The 23,494-nt window shown below is 37.9% G+C and overlaps 1 protein-coding gene across 1 annotated transcript; it reads left to right on the top strand.

Moving 5' to 3' along the window:
• Positions 1–508: 508 nt before the first annotated feature.
• Positions 509–23,266, top strand: POGLUT3 (protein O-glucosyltransferase 3). Its single transcript, XM_081281084.1, has 8 exons — positions 509–1,897; positions 9,017–9,214; positions 12,614–12,900; positions 15,258–15,474; positions 17,602–17,798; positions 19,719–19,913; positions 21,825–21,929; positions 22,724–23,266. The coding sequence occupies exons 1-8, from the start codon at positions 1,696–1,698 to the stop codon at positions 22,847–22,849; spliced, it is 1,527 nt and encodes a 508-aa protein (XP_081137210.1). The 5' UTR covers positions 509–1,695; the 3' UTR covers positions 22,850–23,266.
• The last annotated feature ends 228 nt before the right edge of the window (positions 23,267–23,494 follow it).

Genomic DNA, 23,494 nt, shown 5'->3' on the forward strand with positions numbered 1-23,494 from the left:
GGCATTGATTGATCTAAAGAGATATGCTCTTTGGAGATGGATTAAGATAAGAAAGAAAACAGGTTGGTACAGACTCAGTATTGCTAAACAAGAGGGTATTTGGATACAATTATATGACTTCCTTGATGGGCTCTCACAAAAATGAAAAGACTGGGTGTTACCCCAAGTTTTTAAGTCTGAATTTAGAAGAGTGTGAAGAAAATGTGTTCTATACAATTGTTAGTGATGAACAGAGCAAAGCGGAATCCATTTAAAACATACAGACAACTCCAGAAAATAAAACTTACCAGTGAAAGAAATACCAAGTAGCGCTACAGTTCAGCCCTACAATCTACTAGTGATTTACTACCAGCTCCCAATAATCTTTCCAAAGTACAAAAAATACCATCTATCTCTGTTTAGCTTTCTAAAATCAGTCAAAAGAACTGGTGAAAATATGGGATAGTTTTTTCCTTGATAAAACCTGGCCATAGGGCTGGGTACGCTGTAGCTCAGTGGCAGAGCACTTGCCTAGCATGTGTGAGGCACTGGGTTCAATCCTAAGCACCACATAAAAATAAACTAATAAAATAAAGTCTTGCTGTCCATATACAACTAAAAAACAAAACAAAACAAACAAACAAACAAACAAAAAACTGGCCATAGCAAAAATGCTAAGTAGCCCAGTTAAAGTCTTGAGAAGACAGAGGGCTACCCAGGATCTGGTTCTGACTTGTTAGGGATGAGGTCTGCCTAGAGGGTGCAGAAACCCTGTGTACATTCTCGAGTGTGAGTTCTCTCACAGAATCTTTATTTCCTTTGAATAGATTGAGGCCATAAACAGATAAAGACAAAGAAAAACAACAAATGTAGATTAAATGGCCAAAAAAGAAGGCGGAGAGTGATTCAGACTCTTGGTGCCTCTACCAGTCTCTTCCTGGACCCAGTTTCCCGCTTCTGAGAAGTGGTGGAGGTGAACAAGGCCATTTTCCATTAATTGCCAGGGAGAAGAGATTCCAGCTTTGAGATGAGGCTCAGCCACCAGCTTGAACCCAACGCAGTGAATGTTCAGAAAAAAGCACTGGAGAGGGGAATGTGGTGGGAAAGGGGAGGAGTAGAGGGAATCACACTCTAATGAGGGAGACTTCTGGGAAGAAAAGAAACCACAGAAGACAGGAGAACAATGGCGAGTGCTGGTGCGAACAGAGGGCCTTGAGAAGCGGTGCGTAAGGAGGGAGCGAGGGACGCCTGACAGGGGCTCTGCATCAGGTTAACTCGGTGAAATTCTCAGGCGAAAGGAAATTTCTTAGCGGCGGACTGTGCGATTTGTCTCAGCATCCTTCAGCAGTCACCACCGGGTCTTCGTCCTGGTTTTCTCTAAATAGTGACAAACTCAAGCTACCAGAGGTGGAGCCGGGCGTGCCGGGGCCTGGGCAACGTAGAGTGCCCACTCGTACCCTCGGTCTCTCTGCGTGGTCCTTCCACCTCTGTCCTCGGTCGGGCTCAGGAGAGTGGAGGTCAGGGGGTGCCCATTGCCTTTGCGCTGTGACTGGTCGGCGATCTCGCTCGGGATCGCATTCCAACACTGAGAAGGCCGGGGGCGGGACGGCGGGCGGCCACGCAGAGACCCGCCCCAGGCTGGGCCTCTGCCCGGGCTGCGGCGCGCCGGGCCCCTCCCTGCCCCGGCGGAGCTGGACCGCAGCTGCCCCGCCGACCATGCGCCGCCTCGCGCGGGTCCCGCTGCTGCTGCTGCAGCTCACCCTGCTCCTGGCCACCGGGGCCCCTGAGGCCCCAGTCAGCGCGCCGCGGAGCCTGGTGTGGGGGCCCGGGCTGCAGGCGGCCGTCGTTCTGCCCGTCCGCTATTTCTACCTGCAGGCGGTGAACTCCGAGGGCCAGAACCTCACACGCTCGCCCCCAGGTAGCGTCAGGCCGCCGGCCTCCCTTGCCTCCCTGCCCGCCCCGCTCCTGACCCCCTGCGCTGCCCCGCCGCCACCGCGCCGCCCAGGAATCCCCTCGGCCCCTCCTCTCGGCGTGCGCCGCCTTTTCTTAAGTCTGGTCACTTTCCCTTCCGTCTTCCTCCCCGACACCAAAGAGGGAGGAAGAAGCCCTAAAAGTCTTTCGGAAGAATGAATGACTCCAAGAGCCCTCCCACATTTCATGTGCAGGGACGATGATCCGAGTGGAGAGCGCCCGGGGTTGAATGCTGCGGTGTGAGTCACACGTTGTTGCACGGTCCTTCCGCCCCCGGCGTAGAGGGCTGAACTGTGCGGCCTGCGGGGAGGGCCTTCCTGGGAGGACTCAGCACGCCTAGACCTCCTAGGCCAGATGAGGCACCACGTGAGGGATAGACTGCTTTGTCTTGGATTATTTGGTTTAGGCCTGATGGACTCGAAACCGTGAAAAAGCTCCCAGCGGAGAATATCAGAGTAGTAGGCCGAAAGAAGGCAGTTCTGCAGCCTAGGTTTTCGTTTTCTTCGCAGCTTTGACTTCTTGAGAGTATATTTCACAGAAATCAGTGAAAGTCAGTAGAAATTCGGTTATTCCTGCGGAGGGTGGGTGGATCTTGTCCTGACAATCTTTTCCTGCTCCACCCGCCTCCCACGTTCTCCTTCACATCTTACCTTTGCAACTTCTTACAACTTGTCTGGCTGGTTTCAAGTTGTTTCTAGTCAGGATTTGCTAATTTATATCTAAATTAGGGTTCCAGCCAACTGGCACCTTATTTTATCAACAAAGACAAGGAATGCATTGGTGCATCTTACCCTGCCAGTCCTGGGCACGGTTGATTAAGCAAAGAATTTAAGAGCCAAACAATTCATATATAAAGATAGATAGATAGACAGACAGACAGACAGATAGACATATGTATATATTTAATTTCACTCATTAGACAGATATTCATTTGCTGTCCACTATGTATTGGTAATCCTTCTGAGGATATAAGGATGAAAAGGTAATGCCTGCCCATCAAGGAATTTACAATCTATTGGGCAAACAGATAAGCAAATCGCCTATGACGGTACAACATAATCATTACAATGGAGGTATGTCCAGAGTGCAGTAAAAACACTAAAGCACTACCAGTTTCCTGGGGAAATCTAGAAAGATTCCAGGAGCAGAGATTTGAAGGATGAGCGTGTGGCTGGCCAGGCCTGCCCACAGATGCTCTGTGATGTGCAAAAGCACGAAGGCTAACAGAGTGTGGAGTTCAGGAAAATAAATAATTTACTGATGCTAAGCAGAAAAAGAAAGTCAGGTTGTAATTTGAAATCTTCAAGGGCTTTGAATGCCAAGCAAGAGATTTTTAGAAATAAAGGAAAGCCACAAGGAGAATTTGCAGCTGAGAACCTGTTCTTCCTTAACCACTTCAGTGGGTGTTGCTATATGTTTAATTCAGAACACTCCTAAAGTCATCCTTGATTATCACTTTGATAACGTATCTATCAGTTAGATCCTAAATCTTCAGACAACTGGTTTTCTATGCTTTATAGGAATTGGGATAGAATAATTTCAACTCCATTGATAGAGAATAATAAGGGTATATCAGGGTTCAGCTAACTTTTTTCTTCAAAAATCTGAGAGTAAATAATTTAGATTTTGTAGGTCAGTAAATGTAACAGTTTTTGTTACATTTACTCAACTCTGTTTTGTAGCCACAGACAATATGTAAACAAAAGGGTCTGTCTGCATTAAAACTATAGACACTGAAATTTGAATTTCATATAATTTTTCACATTACAAAATGGTTTTTTAAAATTTTTTCCATTTGTAAAATATAAAAGCCATTCAAGTTTCAATAGTTAGAAAAGGTTATTTTTAAAAAGAATATCATTGCTGTGTGTGGTGGTGCACACTTGTAATCCCAGGAGTTTGTGAGGCTAGGACAGGAGAGTGGCAAATTTGAGGCAAGCCCTAAACTTAGCAAGTCCCTAAGCAACTTAGCAAGACCCTGTCTCAAAATAAAGAATAAAAAGGACTGGGAATGTAGCTTAGTGGCAAAAAGCCCCTGGGTTCAATCCCCAGTGCCAAAAAGTAAACAGGACATCATTTGCAAAGAAAGTCCTATTATATGGTATCTGACTTTCCAGGTATCTGTCCAGGGAAAATAATCCAAATATGGTTAAAGATCATGAGAAAGGATACTCCTGCAGTACTATGATTATTTGTTACAGAAGTGTAAATAGCCAACTATAAGATAATTGTTTAAAGTATGATACATTTATGTAATAAAATGTTTGGCAGCCATTAAAAGTAACATTTGAGATTCCACTTATGTGAGATATGCAACGTAGACTCGCAGAAATAGAAGTAGAATAGTGATCATCACAAGAAGGGGTAAAGCAAGATTAAAAAAAAAAAAAAAAAAGGTTATGTGATGGGACAGGGTGGCACACACCTATAATCCAGCCTGAAATCCCAGCCCCTCAGGGGGGATTCAAAGCCAGCCTCAGCAACTTAGTGAGGCCCTAAGCAATTTAGTGAGGCCCTGTCTTCTCAAAATAAAATATAAAAAGGGTTAGGGATGTGACTCAGTGGTTAAGTACCTTGGGTCTAATCCCTACAACTTAAAAAAAAAAGTAGATTTATTGCACAATAGCACAATAATATGAATATATTTAACACACTGAGCTGTACATTTAAAAATTGCATAGGGCTGGGGTTGTAACTCAGTGGTAAGGTGCTTGCCAGCACACACAAGGCCCTGGGTTGATCCCCAGCACAACAAAAATAAATAAACACATAAACAAACAAATAAACCAATTAGGATGGTAAGATTTATTGTATTTTTAACAACAATTTTAAATGTTTAAAATTTTTGAAGAAATATTTTTGAAAATTACTAAATTATGCTTATATTAGACTAAGGGTGGAATAAACAAGAAAAGTTATTTAATTCCAATTTTGTGATAAGTAAATGAACCTGTGTCTATGCTCATTAGTATTATCAGTGGTTGTAACAAGAGGGTAAGGATTTTTCTTTTTTACACTCTTTATTTTCCAAAAAAATTCCCCCAAAAGATTATATTATTCTTATAGTCAGAAAAAAAAATCATAAGAAAAAAATACAGACTTTGCCCAAGTCATTAAAGACTTTTGAGACAATCTTACTTTCATTCCTTGAATTCTCTTTGTTTCCTTTCAGGTCACTTAAGTTTCTTATTTAAAAAGCTGTTCTATAGTTCTTCTGAAAGCTTACCTAACCAGCTTCTCGTGTTATCTGCCACTTTCATTGACTTGAAATTCCTGAAATCTTTCTCTAAGATCTAATTGAAAAAGAGGAACAATGTAGCCCATTATAAATGATACAAAGATTTTATTATTATCACTTCCATTTAATAGTGTTTCATTTACCTGAATACCATTATTATGCTGCATATATACAAGTGATTATAACAAACATATGTGAACTTCAGTGATATAACGCAGGGATCTTAACCTGGGGTACATGGGCAGAACTTAGGGAGTTCTGAGTCTTTGGTTGGGGGAAAAGCCTATCTTTACCTTCACTAGCCTATGACTTAAGTTAAGCATTTCCTTCAGTTATAAACATAAAATTTGTTGCTACTGTTATATTCTCAGAATCGAGCACAATGCCTTGCAGAGATGATGAGTAAGTGTTATAGAATAAAAGAAAGGAAGTAGAAGGAGAGATGGTTGGAATAGGTCAAGATGAGTATGCATATGTTTGTTTTCTCTTCAGTCCTCTACCTTCATCAATATTTTCATAAAATAATCTTACTTTCTAATTATATAGTGTTTTAGACTGCCCTATTTTAATCGTTCTCCATAGTAGTCTTATGTGGTAGGAAGAAGAGATATTATTGTCTTCATTTTACACATAAACTGAGGCTCAGTGAAGCTAAAATATCTTGTCCATAACCCACAGCCAGTAAGCGTCAGAGCCAAGACCAGATACTCAGCCCTTTGAACAGCTATATATCATTGCTCTTTTCCTTTTACCAAACTGCCCTTAATATGAATGCAATGCATCAGTTTTCAGTAAGATCCTCAAGAGTGTTCATAGTTAGCAGGCAGTCACACATTTTTGCAGGATTTTCACTTAGTCTCAGGGCACGACACCTTGGTCTTTTGGGACTCTTTTTTTTTTTTTTTTTGTCCACATAGGATCAACACTTGTTCTAGCTACAGAGAGTTTTCTAAAACTTCCTAAACATCAGGAGAAAAGACAACTCATTGTACTGAAAGTATACCCAAGCTATTCTTCCAACTTTGAATGTTTAAAAGCTGTGTTCAAACACTGGCACTGGAATTCATTATGTATGTGACTTTGGGCAAGCTACTTAATTTCTTGGAACTTCAGTTTCTTGTTCTATTAAAAAGGGGCCACAAATATCTACTTAACAAGGTCTTCTAGGAAATAAATGGGATAGAAAATACATATGAGGTCAAAGACTGAAATACAGTAGGGATTAAGTAAATTTTTAAAAATGCTTTTGGTTTCTTTCTAAATCAACTGTTCAAACTTTCTGATTCTAATGATGTAAGACTTTGATACTGCCAATCTCCTTCCAAAGTCTCTGTATTCTCATCCAATTAGCTGTTTGTCTTAAAGACATTTGAATTTATGAATGAGAAAAGCCGCCAGGACAAATGGAAATTCACAGTCTTCCCTTTTGAAGTAATTTGGAATTTCATTCTTCTCATTTTCTCTTTATGAAGTTAGAGTTATTTATTTCTATTTTAGTCCTGATAAATATTAGTTTTCATTGATTCTCATATTAATTTTCATGCCATCCATGAAACGGGAATGGAGGATTACTATAAAAAGAACTAAACACTTAGAACACGTATTTCCAATGGCTGTGTTTTACAGTTTTATAAGTACATTTTTAAGAGATCATAGTGATCCAAGTTGATATTCTCTATTTACAAATAATAAAGTGTTTTGGTGCTAGTTTTCTTCTACAAGTCTCTTTCAAAAAAAAAAAGAAATCACACAATCAATGATATGCTTCTCTTTTTCTGTTTTGTGTGTTTGAAATAATGAACTGTGGCAAGTAGGAATATTTGATCAGAAGACAATGTTTGTATGTTTACATCTGGAAAGGGAGGAGGGATCAATGGAAATAGCTTTCTAATTCCCAGTATCTGCTCCCCTAATTTTCAATCTGCTGGACTTTGTTGTCTTCCTGAAGCCAAGTGGGAAGGAACACAAGGCAATAATCTGTGTGTTTCATTTATATGTTTCAGGTAATTGGCCAACATTTCTAATAATTGCATATTAAATGATTACCTTTTTGTAACATCCTCTGTTTACTTACAAGAGTCCATTTATCTTAGTAGGCTTCTTTCATAATTTTATCACACTTGTTTCAAGGGTACTATAACCTATGGGTTCTGCACTTAACTAATTATGTCAGATATTGTTATAGTTTGGATGAGAGGTGTCCCCCAAAAGCTCATGTATGAGATAATGCAAGAAGGTTCAGAGGCGAAATGATTGAGTTGTGAGCGTCTTAACCCAATGAGTGAATTAGTCCCCATAGAGATTAACTGAGTGGTAACTGAAAGTAGATAGGGTGTGGCTGGAGCAGGTGGGCATTGAGGGTGTGGCTTTGGATATATATTTTGTATCTGGTAAGTGGAGTCTCTTCTGCTTCCTGACTGTCATGTGAGCCCCTTCCCTCACCACACCCTTCTGCCATGATGTTCAGCCTAACCTTGAGCCCCAGGAATGGAGCCAGCTGTCTGTGGACTGAAAGACAGAGACCTCCGAAACCTTGAACCTTCAAATAAACTTTTCCTCCCCTAAAATTGTTGTGGCCAGACCTTTTAGTCACAGCGGTGAAAAAGCTGACTAAAACAAATACATTACTATGACCAAATTGAAGAGACTAAGAAACATTTCTCCTGACTCTTAATAAAAATATAAAACCCTTGAAGATTAAAATAAAGTAGAATCTTATACTCAACAGATTTAGAGAAAAAACTTTTTCAGTAATTTAAAAATTATATATGTTAAGTATGCTTAACCTCATAATGTAATAGACATGGGATAAAAAACAACTTTGGTTACAACTTGCTGTTAGCAAGGGCTATGGATTTCAGAGGATTTTACCGCTTTTTAAACATTTTTCCTTTGATAAGGTGATCTCAATGGTACATTCATTATACCCTGAAGAAAGAGGTTCCAATGTTTAATCCTAGGCCACAGTAACATTAGTCACAACAGTGTTGTTTCAAAGTCTAAATAAGTCAGCTAATAGAAAAGGGAGTTTGTTAGTAAGTGTACTTACCTAGAACAGAAATCCCACAGAATTTTGGAGTTGGGAGGGGTGATTATATTACGACTATTTTACTTTAAGCTGAGGAAACAGAGAAGTAAATGCTAGCCGTTACAAAGGTGAACGTGTCTGTGTGTGTTGTGTGTGTGTCTGTGTGTGTGTGTCTCTGTGTGTGTGTATCTCTGTGTGTGTCTGTGTGTGTATATCTCTGTGTGTGTCTCTTTGTGTGTGTGTCTGTGTGTGTGTGTCTATGTGTGTGTGTCTGTATGAGTGTGTGTGTGCATGCGTCTGGCAACCACCTGTGATCTCTCTCTACATAAGAAAGTGGCTCAGAAGTCTTGCAATTTGGGTTTTAAAAAAGAGGAAAGTTTTCTCAGAAGTGAACATTTTTAGATGTTAAAATGATATACAAAGAACGTGTATGTTTTACACGGAGAAAACTAAATTACTGTAGAGGTCTGTCATTCTTAAAGTTCATGGATTTTTTTTTTAATACCTAAGCTTTAAGGCTTAGGCAAAAAAAAAAATAGCTTATTTCTTGCTTTTACATTAATGATTTCATTTATTCAGTAAATCTTTATTAAATGACTAATGAATCAAATGATAATTTAGATCTTTGGTTTGATAACATCAGCCAGACCCAATTCTTGGCCTTTAGAATATTCCAGACTCAAATGATGTATGTTTATCATTGATGCTACAGGAAAAGTAACATCTAGAGACATTTGTCCAATAATTAAGGCTTGATAATCATAAAGTGGTAAAGTTATTCATATTTCTTTTTCTTTCAGGTCAAACACTATTCAAAGTAGTAGTCAAATCTCTTTCACCTAAAGAGTTAGTTCGAATCCATGTCCCTAAACCTTTGGACAGGAATGATGGAACATTTTTGGTGAGATATAGGATGTATGAAACTGTCAATGAAGGGTTGAAGATAGAGATCCTGTATGGTAATGAACATGTGGCTCAGTCTCCCTATATTTTAAAAGGTAAGTGGTTATTAATAATCCAGAGCTAGCCTTAGTATGCATTCCATGCTTTTCCAAATGAGTTATAATGACCTTAAAGTCATGTTCAACAAAATCAATATTTTATATATATTAAAAATCAATATTTTTACATATATAAATGTGTGTACACACACATTCACACACACTCCCTAGAGCTCTATTTAACTTGAAATTTTAAGGGAATGCAAATTAAGTAATTTAGATTTAAACTATAAGAAAAAAAAGTTGTATATTTACCCATGTAGTTATCATACTCTTTATTCCTTTTTGTAAATCCATATTTCTATCTGGTTCCACATTCTATCTGGTACCACTTGCCTTCTGTTTAAACAACTTCCATTAAGATTTTTCTTAGAATGAAAATACTGGTGATAAATTCTTCCAGCTTTTACATTACTGAAAAAGTCTTTATTTTGCCTTCTTTTTTTTGGGGGGGGGGTTGTAAAAGAAATAAATTCTAAGAATATTCAGTTGAATAGTTATAAAATTTTCCAAAGATTCCATTTCTTTTTCTTTTTCTGATACCCTTGGTGAGAACAGAATCTTCTGAGTCTTTCTTGAGGGAAAAGTTAGTGGGTGACTGAGCAGGTCCAAAGTAATTGTACTCAAAGGTCCTTATCACCTGAGCTTCTTCTCTTCTCCATGAGGACATCTCATCCACCTTGAAGTTCAGGCTTAAATTGGTTAACTTAGGTATCTATTAATGAAACTCTCAAAAGTTTAAGTCAGGAATCCTAGTTGACTCTTTTTGTGCCTTTATTTTAGTTGTTTATTTTTATGTGGTGTAAGGATCAAGCCCAGTGTCTCATACATGCTAAGCAAGCACTCTACCACTGAGCTTCAGCCCCAGTCCTAGTTGACTCTTTTTGTGTCAATAAATTGTATATAAAGATGCTTTAAGTTTTTATAAAACTTTTAATAAAGTCATAGCTCCCCCATTTTTGGTCTAAAGTCCCTTCACTCCTATAATCCATTCATTAATCCTCCTCAGACTCCTGTCAGAACAGAGCTGATAAATATTTTCATGCCCTAGAGGAAGTCTTTTATTTCAAGTAGTAATCAATTTCTTCTTATGAGTCTACAGAAAATAAATACTGGTAGTGGTGGGTCCTTAGGAGAATTAGCATTCCTTATGGGGCAGTGTACTCAGGTGTTTCTCCCTGCTGCCATATTTTTGTTATTGGTGCATTATTATTATATATAATGGTGGAATTTTTTTTGTTATTTCTTCATACATGAACACAACCTAACAATATCATTTGGTCAGTATCATTCCCCAGTTTTTATCCTTTCCCTCCTCTCTTAATGGACAATTTAAAAGTATAGACTAATAAGTATATTTTATCTTTTCAAAAAAATATATGAATATTATATGCCTGTAGACTGTGGTGATTAAATGAAAGTTCCAAAGGAGTGGTCTATATCTTTGCAGGCTTTGAATAAAGCATATATGGTAGACAACAAAGGAAAATTTTCTCAGCTTCTCATTGCCATTACCTTCATTAAAAAAAAAAAGTTTTTGCTTAGCTATAGAAGTGCAAATTAATGGATTTTTTTTTCCCCTTTTAGTACTCTAAATTTGCTTCTCCACTGTCTCCTCACCATTATGTTTATCTCTCTGGATCGCTTTTTGAGGCTTTTTTCTTTACCAGTTTTTATTATTTGTTTTTGTTTTTAGTGCTGGGGATCAAACCGAAGGCCTCACGCAAGCCAGCCAAGTGCTCTACCACTGGGCCACATCCCTAGCCTCTCTTTATCAGTTGTTTTGAGTAGTTGGTTGTTATATTTTTTGGTGTAGTTTTCTTTCCAAAGAAAGAAATGCATGTGATGGAGATCGGGGGTACACACACTTGTGATTTATAGAGCCTCTAATATCTTTGGTTTATAATTTTCAACAAATTTAGAAAAATTTTGACCATTATTTCATCAAACATTTTTTCCATTCCTTCAAGGGATTCTAATTACCTGTATTTTCAGCATTTTAAAAATTCTCTTTTTCTCACCATTTCATTTTATTTAGTTTCCATTTCTCTGTCTTTAAATCCACTAATCTTTTTTTCCTATAATGCCTTTTTGTCATTAATCCCATAAAGTACATTTTTCATCTGTTGATTTTTGTTTTTTAATCTTCTTGAGGTTTTTTTTTTTTTTGGCGGGGGGAGGGATGCATCTGAGTTACTTAGAAATTAGTTTCATCCTTTCAAGTTATATTTTTACAATTTGTTAGATCAAATTAGAGCCAATTTAATCCAGGGGTAATTATTCCTCACTACTGAGGCATATTTTTTACATATTTTTCCCAAACCCCAGGAATTAGGATGCTTTCCAGCCTGGCTGATATGAACAGGCCCTATTGCCAAGCCTGTGTTCTAGTCACTTTGGATGGTTCTTCCTCTGCCTCACACATGCTCTGCCAAATACTCAAGAGGGGAACTACTTCACTTTCTGGAGTTCTCTGTGCAGTTTTCTCCTTTCAGATAACTCTGTCCTTCCAATCCTGGCTGGTTTCCTGGACTCTCAGCCTTGTCTCCTCAATGCAGTGACACTGCTGGGCTTTCTCCACCTCCCTATCCCTGTGCTGCCACCTGGAAACTTTCCTAAGTAGTAAACATAGGGACTTTGAGACTCACCTTATGCGTTTCCCACCTCTCAGACTCACTGTCCTTCATTGCCTGATGTCTAGTTTCTTAGAAACTTGTTTTAGATATTTTATCAGAGTCTTTTTCAGTGATTTCAGGTGGAGGAGTAAATTCCTGTTATTTATCTTGGTCCGAAGTAGAAATCCTAAAGAAAATTTAATAATTTTTATATTAAAATAAATATAGATATCTTAATATGTTTATATAATTTGTTTTAAAAACAAGTCTTCAGAGAAGTTCTATGCTTATAGCTGACCACTTAAAAATACACTTGCCAGACCCCTCTGGGTTACACATTTCCTCTTTGAGATGAGCAAATGGAGACGATTTAGGGACTCAGAGAACTAGATCCTCAGCTTTGTCTTAAAAAAAAAAATCACTATCCCTACTACATTTTAATGCCTGAAAATTAATATGCTTTCTTCCTTGTTAAAAGGTAAGTTGGTTTATGTTCATCAGCCCCTTCCCCCTCACTACAAATGAATTTATCATCTAGTTGACTGAGAGTAGGTTAGATTGGGAGAAAGCATATGCTATGCTTTGCTATGTTCGGGTGATTCAAAAAGGAGACAGAAAGTAGGGGTGTGAGACTGACACAACAACTTGCACCACTGATGTGTCTAGAGCAGTTTTTCTGTATCTGGATCATCTTAGAATTCACCAAGAAGTCATCAACAACTCCCTGCATCATGGCACTTGCTAATGGAACATGGTGTTGTATATGTTTTGCTCTCCCTAGGACCAGTGTACCATGAATACTGTGAGTGTCCAGAACAGGATCCTCAGGCCTGGCAGAGAACTCTTTCTTGTCCAACCCAGGAACCACAGATTGAAGAAGATTTTGCTTCCTTCCCCAGCATCAATCTCCAGCAGATGCTAAAGGAAGTTCCCAAAAGATTTGGGGATGAGAGGGGCGCTGTGGTACATTACACGATTCTCAATAATCATATTTACCGGAGATCTTTAGGGAAATACACAGACTTCAAAATGTTCTCTGATGAAATTTTGCTGTCACTGGCAAGAAAGGTATATCATTGCTCTTTTTCTTTTATCAAATGAATTTACTTTAAAACGTAGTGTAGTTTAATGATTTTTTTGCAACATTTAAATGCTTAGAATTATAATAGCAAGCTCAGAAATGTGTCATCCAAGTGTTCATAAGTGACCTGAGAATATCTCTCTTTCCTATAAGATTTAAATTAGGTAGCTTGAGCCCCCATCCTATGTAGGTAGGCCAAAAAAGGCACTCCAAGGTTTCTGTGAACTCCCAGATGTTTACAGCCTCTGGGTGACTAAGTTCTCTCTTATGCCAGATTCTTTTCCCACTCAGATTTCACCATCTGCAGCTATTTTTGTCCCCTCCAGATGAATTTGAACTTAGAACATATTTTCCTTTTTTTACCCTAAGTACCTTTAAAAGATCATGCACATGACTCGTTTTGTTGAAGGCTCAGGGGAACAGAGGCTGTTTTATACCCATGCATACTAAAAAACAGACAAAAACCTGACACCAATCAAACTCAGTCATCCTTGCCTCTGGGAACTTTTCACTGACCATCCTTGATTTTGGTCTCTTTCTAAATGTGGTTGAGTCCCCTGTCCACATCCACCAACAACCATCTCTTATCCTACTTACTTATTTGACCTCTCTTTCCACATTTTCAGGGCCCTAACTTCCTTTTAAACAGAACAGTTCAGACCACTTTGGTTCTTGTGCCTGATCATGCAGAGTTTTTTGGAGGATGGAGGTGGGAAATTTTTATCTTTCTGGCCCAGAGAAATCACCTAGGTAGTTTTGTAAACCAAAAGCCAACCATCTCGATATGTACAGTTTTCCAAGCATGCTGAATGTGTGAAGGCAATCAGTTCTTATTTTAAACAGCAGTGACTTTCCCCCTTCTCTCAGCCCACCTGTGAGCATATGAGCACATTATGAGCATCTGACCCTAGGGTAGTACTCTCTGTCTGTCCAACCTGCCTGATTTCCTGTATCTTATACTGGTGTTGCTGTCTCTGCAGCAATAATGTTCAACTGGGAATGATTCTGCTCCCCATGGGACATTGGGCAATAAGTGGAGACATATTTGGTGATCTTACCTTGGGGTTGCTACTAGCATCCAGAGGATAGAGTGGGGTTTGCTAGTCATATCTAATAGGTAAATATCCTACAATGAACAGGACAGCCCCCCACAGAAAAGAATTATCCAGCACAAAATATCAATAGTGCAAGATTGAGAAACCTCACTCCATAATAAGAATTTCTGATGTGAATATTATTGATGAATTTTTAATTAATAACAGAGAAGCAAGAGCATGTATGTTTGCATTCCTTATCTTTCCTTTTATTCCTGATTGTTGCCTACTGGCTGGGAAGAAATCTGAAAAAAAAAAAAGCGAGACTCAGTGCTAGTCTTCAAGTGGCACACTCTTGTGGGACTTGTTTGTATTCTTTGGAAGTAGGAGTGCGATATGAGTACAAACAGATAAATATACCACAACATGACAGATACTGAGGGTTCCAGTGCCTAAGGAGGGTGAGTCATAGAAGAGGAAATGTTAGATCTGGGTTTGAGGGACAAGAAAGGAGACTACCAAGTTGAAAAAGTGGGAGAATATTCCAAGTGAAATGAATTACATATTAAAGTGGATGGCATTTTCAGAAAGTAGCCCAGAGTTTACCAGTACATGGGGAAGGAAGACAAGGCTTAAAGCTAAGCTGGAACAAGGTAGGTGATATGTTGAATGCAAGTCAGGCAGTTTAGACCTCATCCTGTAGGCTTAAGATTCTTTAATCTTGGTAGTTACATTAATTTGTGTTTTAAAGATTTCATTGACCTTGATTCTGGCCACGTGGAGACTAGATTAGAGTGAGAACACCTAACAAGGAAGATATTGCAGCATTCTAGGCAGGAGGTGACAAGGGCCTCAACTAAGGCATTGACTACAGAGATGGAAATGGGGCAGCCGACTCCAGAGACATAGTAGGTGTGGTAAAGAGGGTGATAGTGGAGGAAAACAAGGGTTCAGGTCTAACATCATGGGTTCTTTCTGGGGCAGCTGGCAGAGAAGGATCTCAAGGATTTCATACTTTTCTATACTAAAATATAAAATATACTAAAATATAAAATAATACTAAAATATAAAATCCACCTCTGGATAGTGGTAGCTGACTTCTGGCTAAGAGAATTTACTGCCATGTACTGTCCTCACCCAAAATTTAATGATACAACTTACAACCAAGAAGCATTCTTCTCTCTTCTCCTACTATTTTTGAATGGTCAAGCTCTATCAGAAATTTTTAAGAAAGCCAAGGAACTAGATAGTATTTAGTATCAAAGACTGGAGTCTCGCAAGCACTAATGTTTGTACTTTTGTTTACTTAGGTCCTTCTCCCAGATTTAGAATTTTACATTAATCTTGGAGATTGGCCCCTGGAGCATCGAAAAGCCAGTGACATCCCTGGCCCTATACCTATCATTTCCTGGTGTGGCTCTCTGGATTCAAGAGATGTTATCCTTCCAACCTATGACATCACCCACTCCACGCTTGAAGCAATGAGGGGTGTTACCAATGATCTCCTCTCTATTCAGGGAAATACAGGTAAACTAAGGCTGATTCTAAAGAGTGAAAATGTGAAGGTAATGTTTAGTCAGAGAAAGTAAATTATGTCTTTAAATAACCATTCTTATTTTCTTACCAAGAAAAAAGAACAGCACCTTTGGGGCTAGGATGTAGAATACTTGCCTAGCAGGTGTGAGACTCTGGTTTCTATCCCCAATGCCACAGAAAAACACCACCAACCACAAAAAGGCATTCTGACTACTGAAGTGGTTTGTTTAGGATTCTTCTAATCCTAAAATTAAAGAAATATGGTTTGGGCTAGTAATGCCCAAATCTACCTTCACTAAGTCTCCTTCGAGTTTAATCTTTTGTGTATATACATTTGGGAAAGTCATCACTTAATTCTGAGTCCAAGGCCTTTATATTTCTGGATGAAACGAGAGATAATTTTGAAATATATGTTACACAAATATAAGAGAACTGTGATAATAGTATAGTTGAGATATTACATTCTCCAACACTTGGTAAGGAATTCTTTCCTCTCCTTTTGCTGCCTCTTCATCCTTTAACATCTGAATTCCTTTTCTCCTATTTAGTGGACTTGGATTTATTATGCAACATAACTTTTTTTTAAACCAAATTCACCAAAATGAGAAAAAAACCTTGCTCTGTCTTTATTTTTTTTTAATAGTTTTTTTTTCTCAGCCCATATTAGGACTGATTTTTTTTTAAGAGAGAGAGAGAGAGAGAGAGAGAGAGAGAGAGAGAGAGAGAGAGAATTTTTTAATATTTATTTTTTAGTTTTCGGCGGACACAACATCTTTGCTTGTATGCGGTGCTGAGGATCGAACCCGGACCGCACGCATGCCAGGCAAGCATGCTACCGCTTGAGCCACATCCCCAGCCCCCTTGCTCTGTCTTTATAACCTGTATTTCTGATTATTATAGTTCGATGAACTTATTATGTACACAAGATCAGAGAGTTGTAAACTATGTAAAGATAACAGTATGTGAAAACTGGGGTACTTTAAAAAAATTTTTTTTACTTGTAGATGAACACAATACTTTTATTTTATTTATTTATTTTTATGTGGTACTAAGGATTCAACTTAGTGCCTCACACATGCTAGGCAAGTACTCTACCACTGAGCTACAGCTCCAGCCCCTGGCCTACTTTTAATTTGATAACAATGAATTCCTGAAAGGTGTGCTAAAATAGTAAAAAGATTGACCCCTGCCTATTTCTGTGTTTTATGACTTATCCCTCAAGACAATGACAGGTGTTAACCAATGGCTTTCTCTCTTTAGAATAATAATAATTTAGCCAGATGTGGTGGCACACACCTGTAATCCCAGCAGCTTGGGAGGCTGAGACAGGAGAATCATGATTTCAAAGCCAACCTCAGCAACTTTGAGGCACTAAGCAACTCAGTGAGACTCTGTCTCTAAATAAAATACAAAATAGGGTGGGATGTGACTCAGTAGTCAAGTACCCCTGAGTTCAATCCCCAGTACCAAAAAAAAATAATAATAATAATAATAATTTAAATTAATTCTCCCAGAATATTCCCCCCTGGAAAAATATATATATATATTACACACACATATATATGTACATATATATAGCTATGTATTTGCATTTAATGGTTTATTAGAAAAAACTCTTCCCCCAAATTCTGAATAGCCTGGGGATTAAGGATTTGTCTTAGTTATCAGTTTTTTATGATTGTCCTGTGAACAAAAGCCTAGCTCATGTTTGATTGTGAAACATAAAAGATGGAAGAAGCTATTGCTTGGTAAGTAAGCCAAGTCATTGAATCTCTTTGTCTCTTTAAACTTGATCCAGTATGATTTTGGATATTTCCTAGTCTTGTACAACAGAAAACACCAGTACTTGTATCAATTCTCATTAAAAGGTGGGTAGAATTGGAGTATTCTTTAATTCAGCAAATAAAAAGAGTGTTTTTGAAAGTCTAAGCTTGAAAATTATCTCTGGAAAATTGAGACTTGATCCCATATGTTTTGGAAATAGCATCTACTTTATGAGTCTGATAAAAGAGCATTAACATCTTAAATGACAATGGTGGATTAAAGAGGATTATGCTTGCCATATAAAAATGTCAAATTCTTAACTGTTAATTTATTTTTATGGCCTCAAACTTCTAGGGCCTTCCTGGATCAATAAAACAGAGAAAGCTTTCTTCAGAGGTAGAGATAGTCGTGAGGAGAGGCTGCAGTTGGTACAGCTATCCAAAGAAAATCCACAACTGCTAGATGCAGGAATTACAGGATATTTCTTTTTCCAGGAGAAGGAAAAGGAGCTTGGAAAAGCCAAGTTGATGGGTTTCTTTGATTTCTTTAAGGTATGTATCACCTAGTACCTCTGATCTCCAAGTACGGAATCTTCCTGTATGGATATGAAATGATAAACTTGGGTTAAAAGTCTATCAAATAGGTGGGCTTAGGCAAATTTCTTCTGTGAACTGATGTACACTTTCATTCTTATCAGACCTGGGGAATTAAAAAGTTCATTATAGTTCTTTTTGTCATTGTTGTTGCTGTTAACTTGTCTATGGAATAGCTCAGAGCTATGTTTAATGCTCAAATTGTAGGGTTAACATGAGTTTTGGTATATTTCTCACTCTTTTTTATATTTGTCTTAATAAAATTAGGATATGTCTTTTATACAAATGCCCAATTTCTTTTTTCTTTTTTCTTTTTTTTTTAGTTGTAGATGGACCCAATATCTTTATTTTTATGTGGTGCTGAGGATGGATCCCAGTGCCTCATGCATGTGAGGCAAGTGCTCTACCACTGAGCTACAATCCCAGCCTTCTGATATCTTTTATAAATAAAAAGTGCATATATTTAATTTATATTAAATAGGAACTGGACTTAAAGGTCCAGTCCTACCTCTCCTCCTGCCTTTGCTACTGACTGTGAGACCTTCATCTCTTGCTGCCTCTGGTCTCCAAACACCTGTGATGCCTCCCTTGCTCCTTCAGAGCATTATCATGAGGCCCAGAGGAGACAGGTGTGAACTATGTGAAAGATCTGACTGACTAGGAAACTCTTTGGAACTAGTTTTTAAAGAAACCATTAAGGGGTTGGGGGTGTGGCTCATTGGTAGAGTGCTTGCCTCGCATGATCAAGACCTTAGGTTTGAGCCTCAGCACCACAAAAAAAAAAAAAAATAAGTAAATAATTACCAGATCAGGGAGTGTATTCTGTTTACTGCAGGGTGCTATCATGAAAAGGATGGGGGATTTGGACTCAGAAATAGAAGTTTATATATTTCCCCGACGACCAGTTTTCTCACTTATTAAAAAAAAGCACCTATTTCATAGTATAATAACTGAATAAGATTTAATGCCTATGAAAAGTAATTTTTAAAAAAGTATTTATGTTTTAGTTGTAGTTGGAAACAAAACCTTTATTTTATTTATGTATTTTTATGTGGCGCTGAGGATCAAAACCAGCGCCTTGCATGTGCTAGGTGAGCTCTCCACCACTGAGCCACAACTCCAGCCCTGAAAAAGTGCTTTTGAAGTGGAAATCAAAACTTACTAATCTAACATAGGCAAACAGAGCACCTACTTCTCCATGTTTCTGTATCCTTGACACAAAAACTGTAAAATAGAGGCAACACCTTCTTCCTTTAGGGACTGAATATAGAAACAAATGAAATCATGTAAACAGAGTATAAATTCTTATTAGTATTCAACTTTAACAAATACAAACTTTTTGAAAATAGTTTTAATACCTAGTTATAGAAATCTGAATTCCCCCATTGTATAGACATCAAAATAAGTATTTATTCCTATTTCCTAAAATTGTTTATCACCTTATCCTTAAATGTTTTGTATTTCTTAAAATTGATCTGTTAGCCAGGTGCGGTGGCACATGCCTCTAATCCCAGCAGCTTGGGAGGCTGAGGCAGAGGATCACAAGTTCAAAGCCAGCCTCAGTGAGGTAATAAGCAATTCAGTGAGACCCTGTCTCCAAATAAAATACAAAAAAATAGGGCTGGGGGTGTGGCTCATTGGTGAGTGCCCCTGAGTTCAATCCCTGGTACTCCTTCCCCCCCAAAAAAATCTGTTAAAGGCTGCTTATAATTTGAACATCAAGAGAATATGTAAGTTACAAAATAAAATTTTTAAACAAAAGTGTTGAAAAATGGAAAATAAATCTATCTGTATTTAGTTATTACAGTATTGAGAGGCAAAAATGAAGCAAATCATTGTGAAAAGGTTTTGCTTACATTTTTCATTTTTATCTTTCAGTACAAGTATCAGGTGAATGTTGATGGGACCGTGGCTGCGTATAGGTATCCATATCTTATGCTGGGAGACAGCCTGGTTCTGAAGCAGGACTCACCATATTATGAACATTTCTATGTGGCGCTTAGGCCATGGAAACATTATGTTCCAATCAAAAGAAATCTTAGTGATTTACTAGAGAAAATTAAATGGGCCAAGGTACGTTCCCTACAATTTTTATTTCTTTAGGCAATAACACATTCAGCAGTATAGGTTGCCTGAGTTCCATCACAACGCAGTTTAATTTGATATAATGAAATTGAAAGAAATATGATTTCTTTGGAATTTTTGTTCTCTTGAAATATCTAAAGTCAACATCAGAATCATTTATGTACCCTCTATCAATGTATCTGAGATTTAAAGTACAGATTTTTTTTGAAGGAATCACTATTTGTGCTTACCCACACACCCCCAAAGAACAAACAAAAGCAAATTATAGACTGAAAGAACAGAGTTAAAGGGCTTTACATACAAGAAAACATTTAAGGCAATTGTGACACTCTTCTTTTTTTCATGTAGACAAAAAAGGCACAAGTTTGGGGTTTTTTTCCCCTAATGGATTTATTTTTTTTATTTTGTTCTTTTTAGTTATACATGACAGTATATTTTGACATATATATACAAACATGAAATATATCTTATTCTAATTAGGATGCCAGTCTTGTGGTTATACATGATGTCTATTCATACATGTACATGGGAGATTCACTGTGGTGTATTCATATATGTACATAGGAAAGATATTTCAAATTCATTCCACTGTCTTTCCCATTCTTGTCTCCCACTCCCCTCCCTCCATTCCCCTTTGTCTAATCCCTGAACATCTATTCCACCCACTCACCTATTGTGTGTTAGCATTCACATGTAAAAACATTTGACTTTTTTTTGGGGGGGGATTGGCTTATTTCACTTATATGATCGTCTCCAGCTCCATCCATTTGCTGGCAAATGTCATAAAGTCATTCTTTTTATGGCTGAGTAATATTCCATTGTGTATACGTACAACATTGTCTTTATCCATTCATCTGTTGAAGGGCACCTAGGTTAGTTCGATAGCTTAGCTATTCTGAATTGAATTGCTATAAACATTGATGAATAATATATACCAAGCTCTGGAAGAAAATGGATGCTGAGAATACTATTCCCAGCAAAATTAAGCTTCAGGTTTGATGATAAAATAAAAACCTTCCACAATAAACAAAAGTTAAAAGCATTCACAACTAAAATGCCTACACTACAAAACATACTCGATAAAATATTTTATGACATAGAAATGAAAAATAAAACCGAAAAGGCACAAGTTCTTAACCAGTGCATGCTATATATAACATTCCAAGAATCACAAATTTCCCACAAAATAGGAATTCCCTTTTTAAAAGGAACAATATTGAAAAGCTGCTGTGTTTCATTATAAAAATTCACTCTTGCTTTATGAGTCTATTCTGAGTTTCTAAGAAGCAATATTTGCTTAAGGAAACAACTGGGTAGAATCATTTTTGTGACCCTTTATGAAAGCCACAGTTGCCAGCAAATGGCTTTTCCTGTTGGCAGTATGGTAGAAGATTAACTATTTTCAAAAGTGTAATTAGGAACACTGACTATTCCTGGTACTAGAGGAATAGCCTGTGGGTAATAATAACTGAATTTTTTTTTATTATACCACTATAGCTTATTGATGGCTATGCTGCATATTTAAATGGAGCTTTTAAAAGATCTTATAACACGAGAATACATTTGCATTACTCTTAAGCAGCGAAGCTGAGTCTAGGAGGACAATTGACTGACCAAAGCCAAGCTTTCTTCCTGGGTAGTTAGGAAAGCACCAAGGTAGTCCTGATAGAAGCCACATGAGGGTGTTGCACTGTGGCGACTGTGGAATCAGGGCCATATGTGTCTGTCTGATCATTTCCCTATAACAGAGATGGTCAGGAAAGCACTCTATTTTCATGGCCTCATCCATTTCTCCCATTCTGTTCACATTCAACCCCACATCTTTCCCAGCTCACACTTGTCCCTAGCCTTCTTTGTGGGCTGTAGGAATAATTTTCATTCTTTTTTAAAAACCTTCAGGAAAATGATGAAGAAGCCAAGAAGATTGCAAAAGAAGGGCAGCTGACCGCTCGGGACCTGCTACAGCCACACAGGCTTTACTGCTACTATTACAGCGTTCTACAGGTCAGTTCAGAGTCATCCTGCTGGGTCAGCCCTCCACAGACCCATGTGTTTCTTCCTACACAAATCTAGACAGAAAGAAAAGATATAAGAAATTATGTTTTTATTTTTAACATAAATTTATTTTTCTGCAGGAAGAGTAACAGTAGATACCTTCCTTAAATGAGTTCTCTCCTCTCTGCTGGTCTAGCTTAATTTTAATAGTAAGAATTTCTTCCCCTAAAAATTTAATTAGGCTTACCCACTTATATCACCATTTTGTTGGGTTTGGCTCAGTACCAGGAGTATACAGCTACATGGACAAAGAACCACAAAAGTGAAATATCCAATTTATAGAAATATTTCAGTCAGTAGCCATAGTAGAGGAACATTTTATAGGACAGTTGTCATTTAAAAATTGATGTGACTACAGACCTGACAGAAAGGATATGTACTACCCACTTTTTCTTGAGATATTTATCATCTTTGTTTGCTGATTTGAATATTCAACAAGTTTGTTATTCATTAACAAGTAGAAAATTAGTGCTGAGAACTGCTGTTCAGTTCAAGAAGGGACATTTGGCTTGGCATCTCTCTTGTAGCATTCCCCCTTACACATAAAATTGTGAATTGGGGTTCTTGGGTAGATTATGAAATATTGTACCATCACCCGTAATAACTAAGTTAAAATGTAACTTTAGGACCAGAATAAACTAGATCTTTGGTTTATTTTGGTCTGAAATATAACGGGTAGGGATAGAGGTATCAGTAGAATAAAGTATAGACTAATCTTTCAGTTGCCTTTAAACACATTTCAGAAATATGCTGAGCGCCAGTCCAGCAAGCCTGAGATCCGTGATGGAATGGAACTTGTTCCTCAGCCAGATGATAACACATCCATCTGTCGGTGCCACAGGAAAAGGCTTTCAAGGGAAGAGCTTTAAGGTGGCCCAGATTCACCCTCCTGTATATGCCAGCTACATCTTTAGGAAAGAGTTCAGATGCTAAGCTGTGAAGAAAAGTACAGAAGACATTTCTCTTGGTGGCTTTATATAATGTGGATGGATATAGCAGTATTTGAGCAAGTATTACCAAATATCTTTGAATGTTAATTTGTTTTGGGTTAAAACTGCTGTTATCAGCATCACAGTTTTCTCCAAAAAGAACAATTGCAGATCATAGCAGATTGAGAGGCTTGCCAAAATACAAATCACCCTCTGTGAATCTGTTGACACCATGCCTATGGCTTATTTATATCCCTTGTTCACTTTCTGTCTTCTTCTTCCATTTGTGAAGAGAAAATATTTGTGCAGGGTTTTGTTTTTTTGTTTCCTCCTCACTGCATAATTTCTCCTTTTGCAAGGTGCTTTTGGCATTCCAACCTTGGAAGGTCTGATGAGAATAATTAAAAAACAGGAAGATGACTCTGACAGTAAGGTGTCATACAGAGTATAGAGGGAATTTTTTTAATGCACTGCTTGTATCTTTTTAGCTAAATTTTAGGCCTGAGACAAAACTAAGGAGAAATTGTAGCTGGGTATTGTTGCGCATGCCTGTAATCCCAGCAGCTTGGTAGTCTGAGGAAGGAG

This window comes from Spermophilus citellus, assembly GCF_964194105.1.
Source record: "Spermophilus citellus genome assembly, chromosome: 2".
NCBI lineage: Eukaryota > Metazoa > Chordata > Mammalia > Rodentia > Sciuridae > Spermophilus > Spermophilus citellus.

Coding starts and splice junctions, on each gene's coding strand:
- POGLUT3 (XM_081281084.1), top strand. CDS start 1,696: ATGCGCCGCCTCGCGCGGGTCCCGCTGCTGCTGCTGCAGCTCACCCTG. Junction 15,475..17,601: donor CTCTATTCAGGGAAATACAG/GTAAACTAAGGC, acceptor TCAAACTTCTAG/GGCCTTCCTGGATCAATAAA. Junction 17,799..19,718: donor GTTTCTTTGATTTCTTTAAG/GTATGTATCACC, acceptor TTTATCTTTCAG/TACAAGTATCAGGTGAATGT.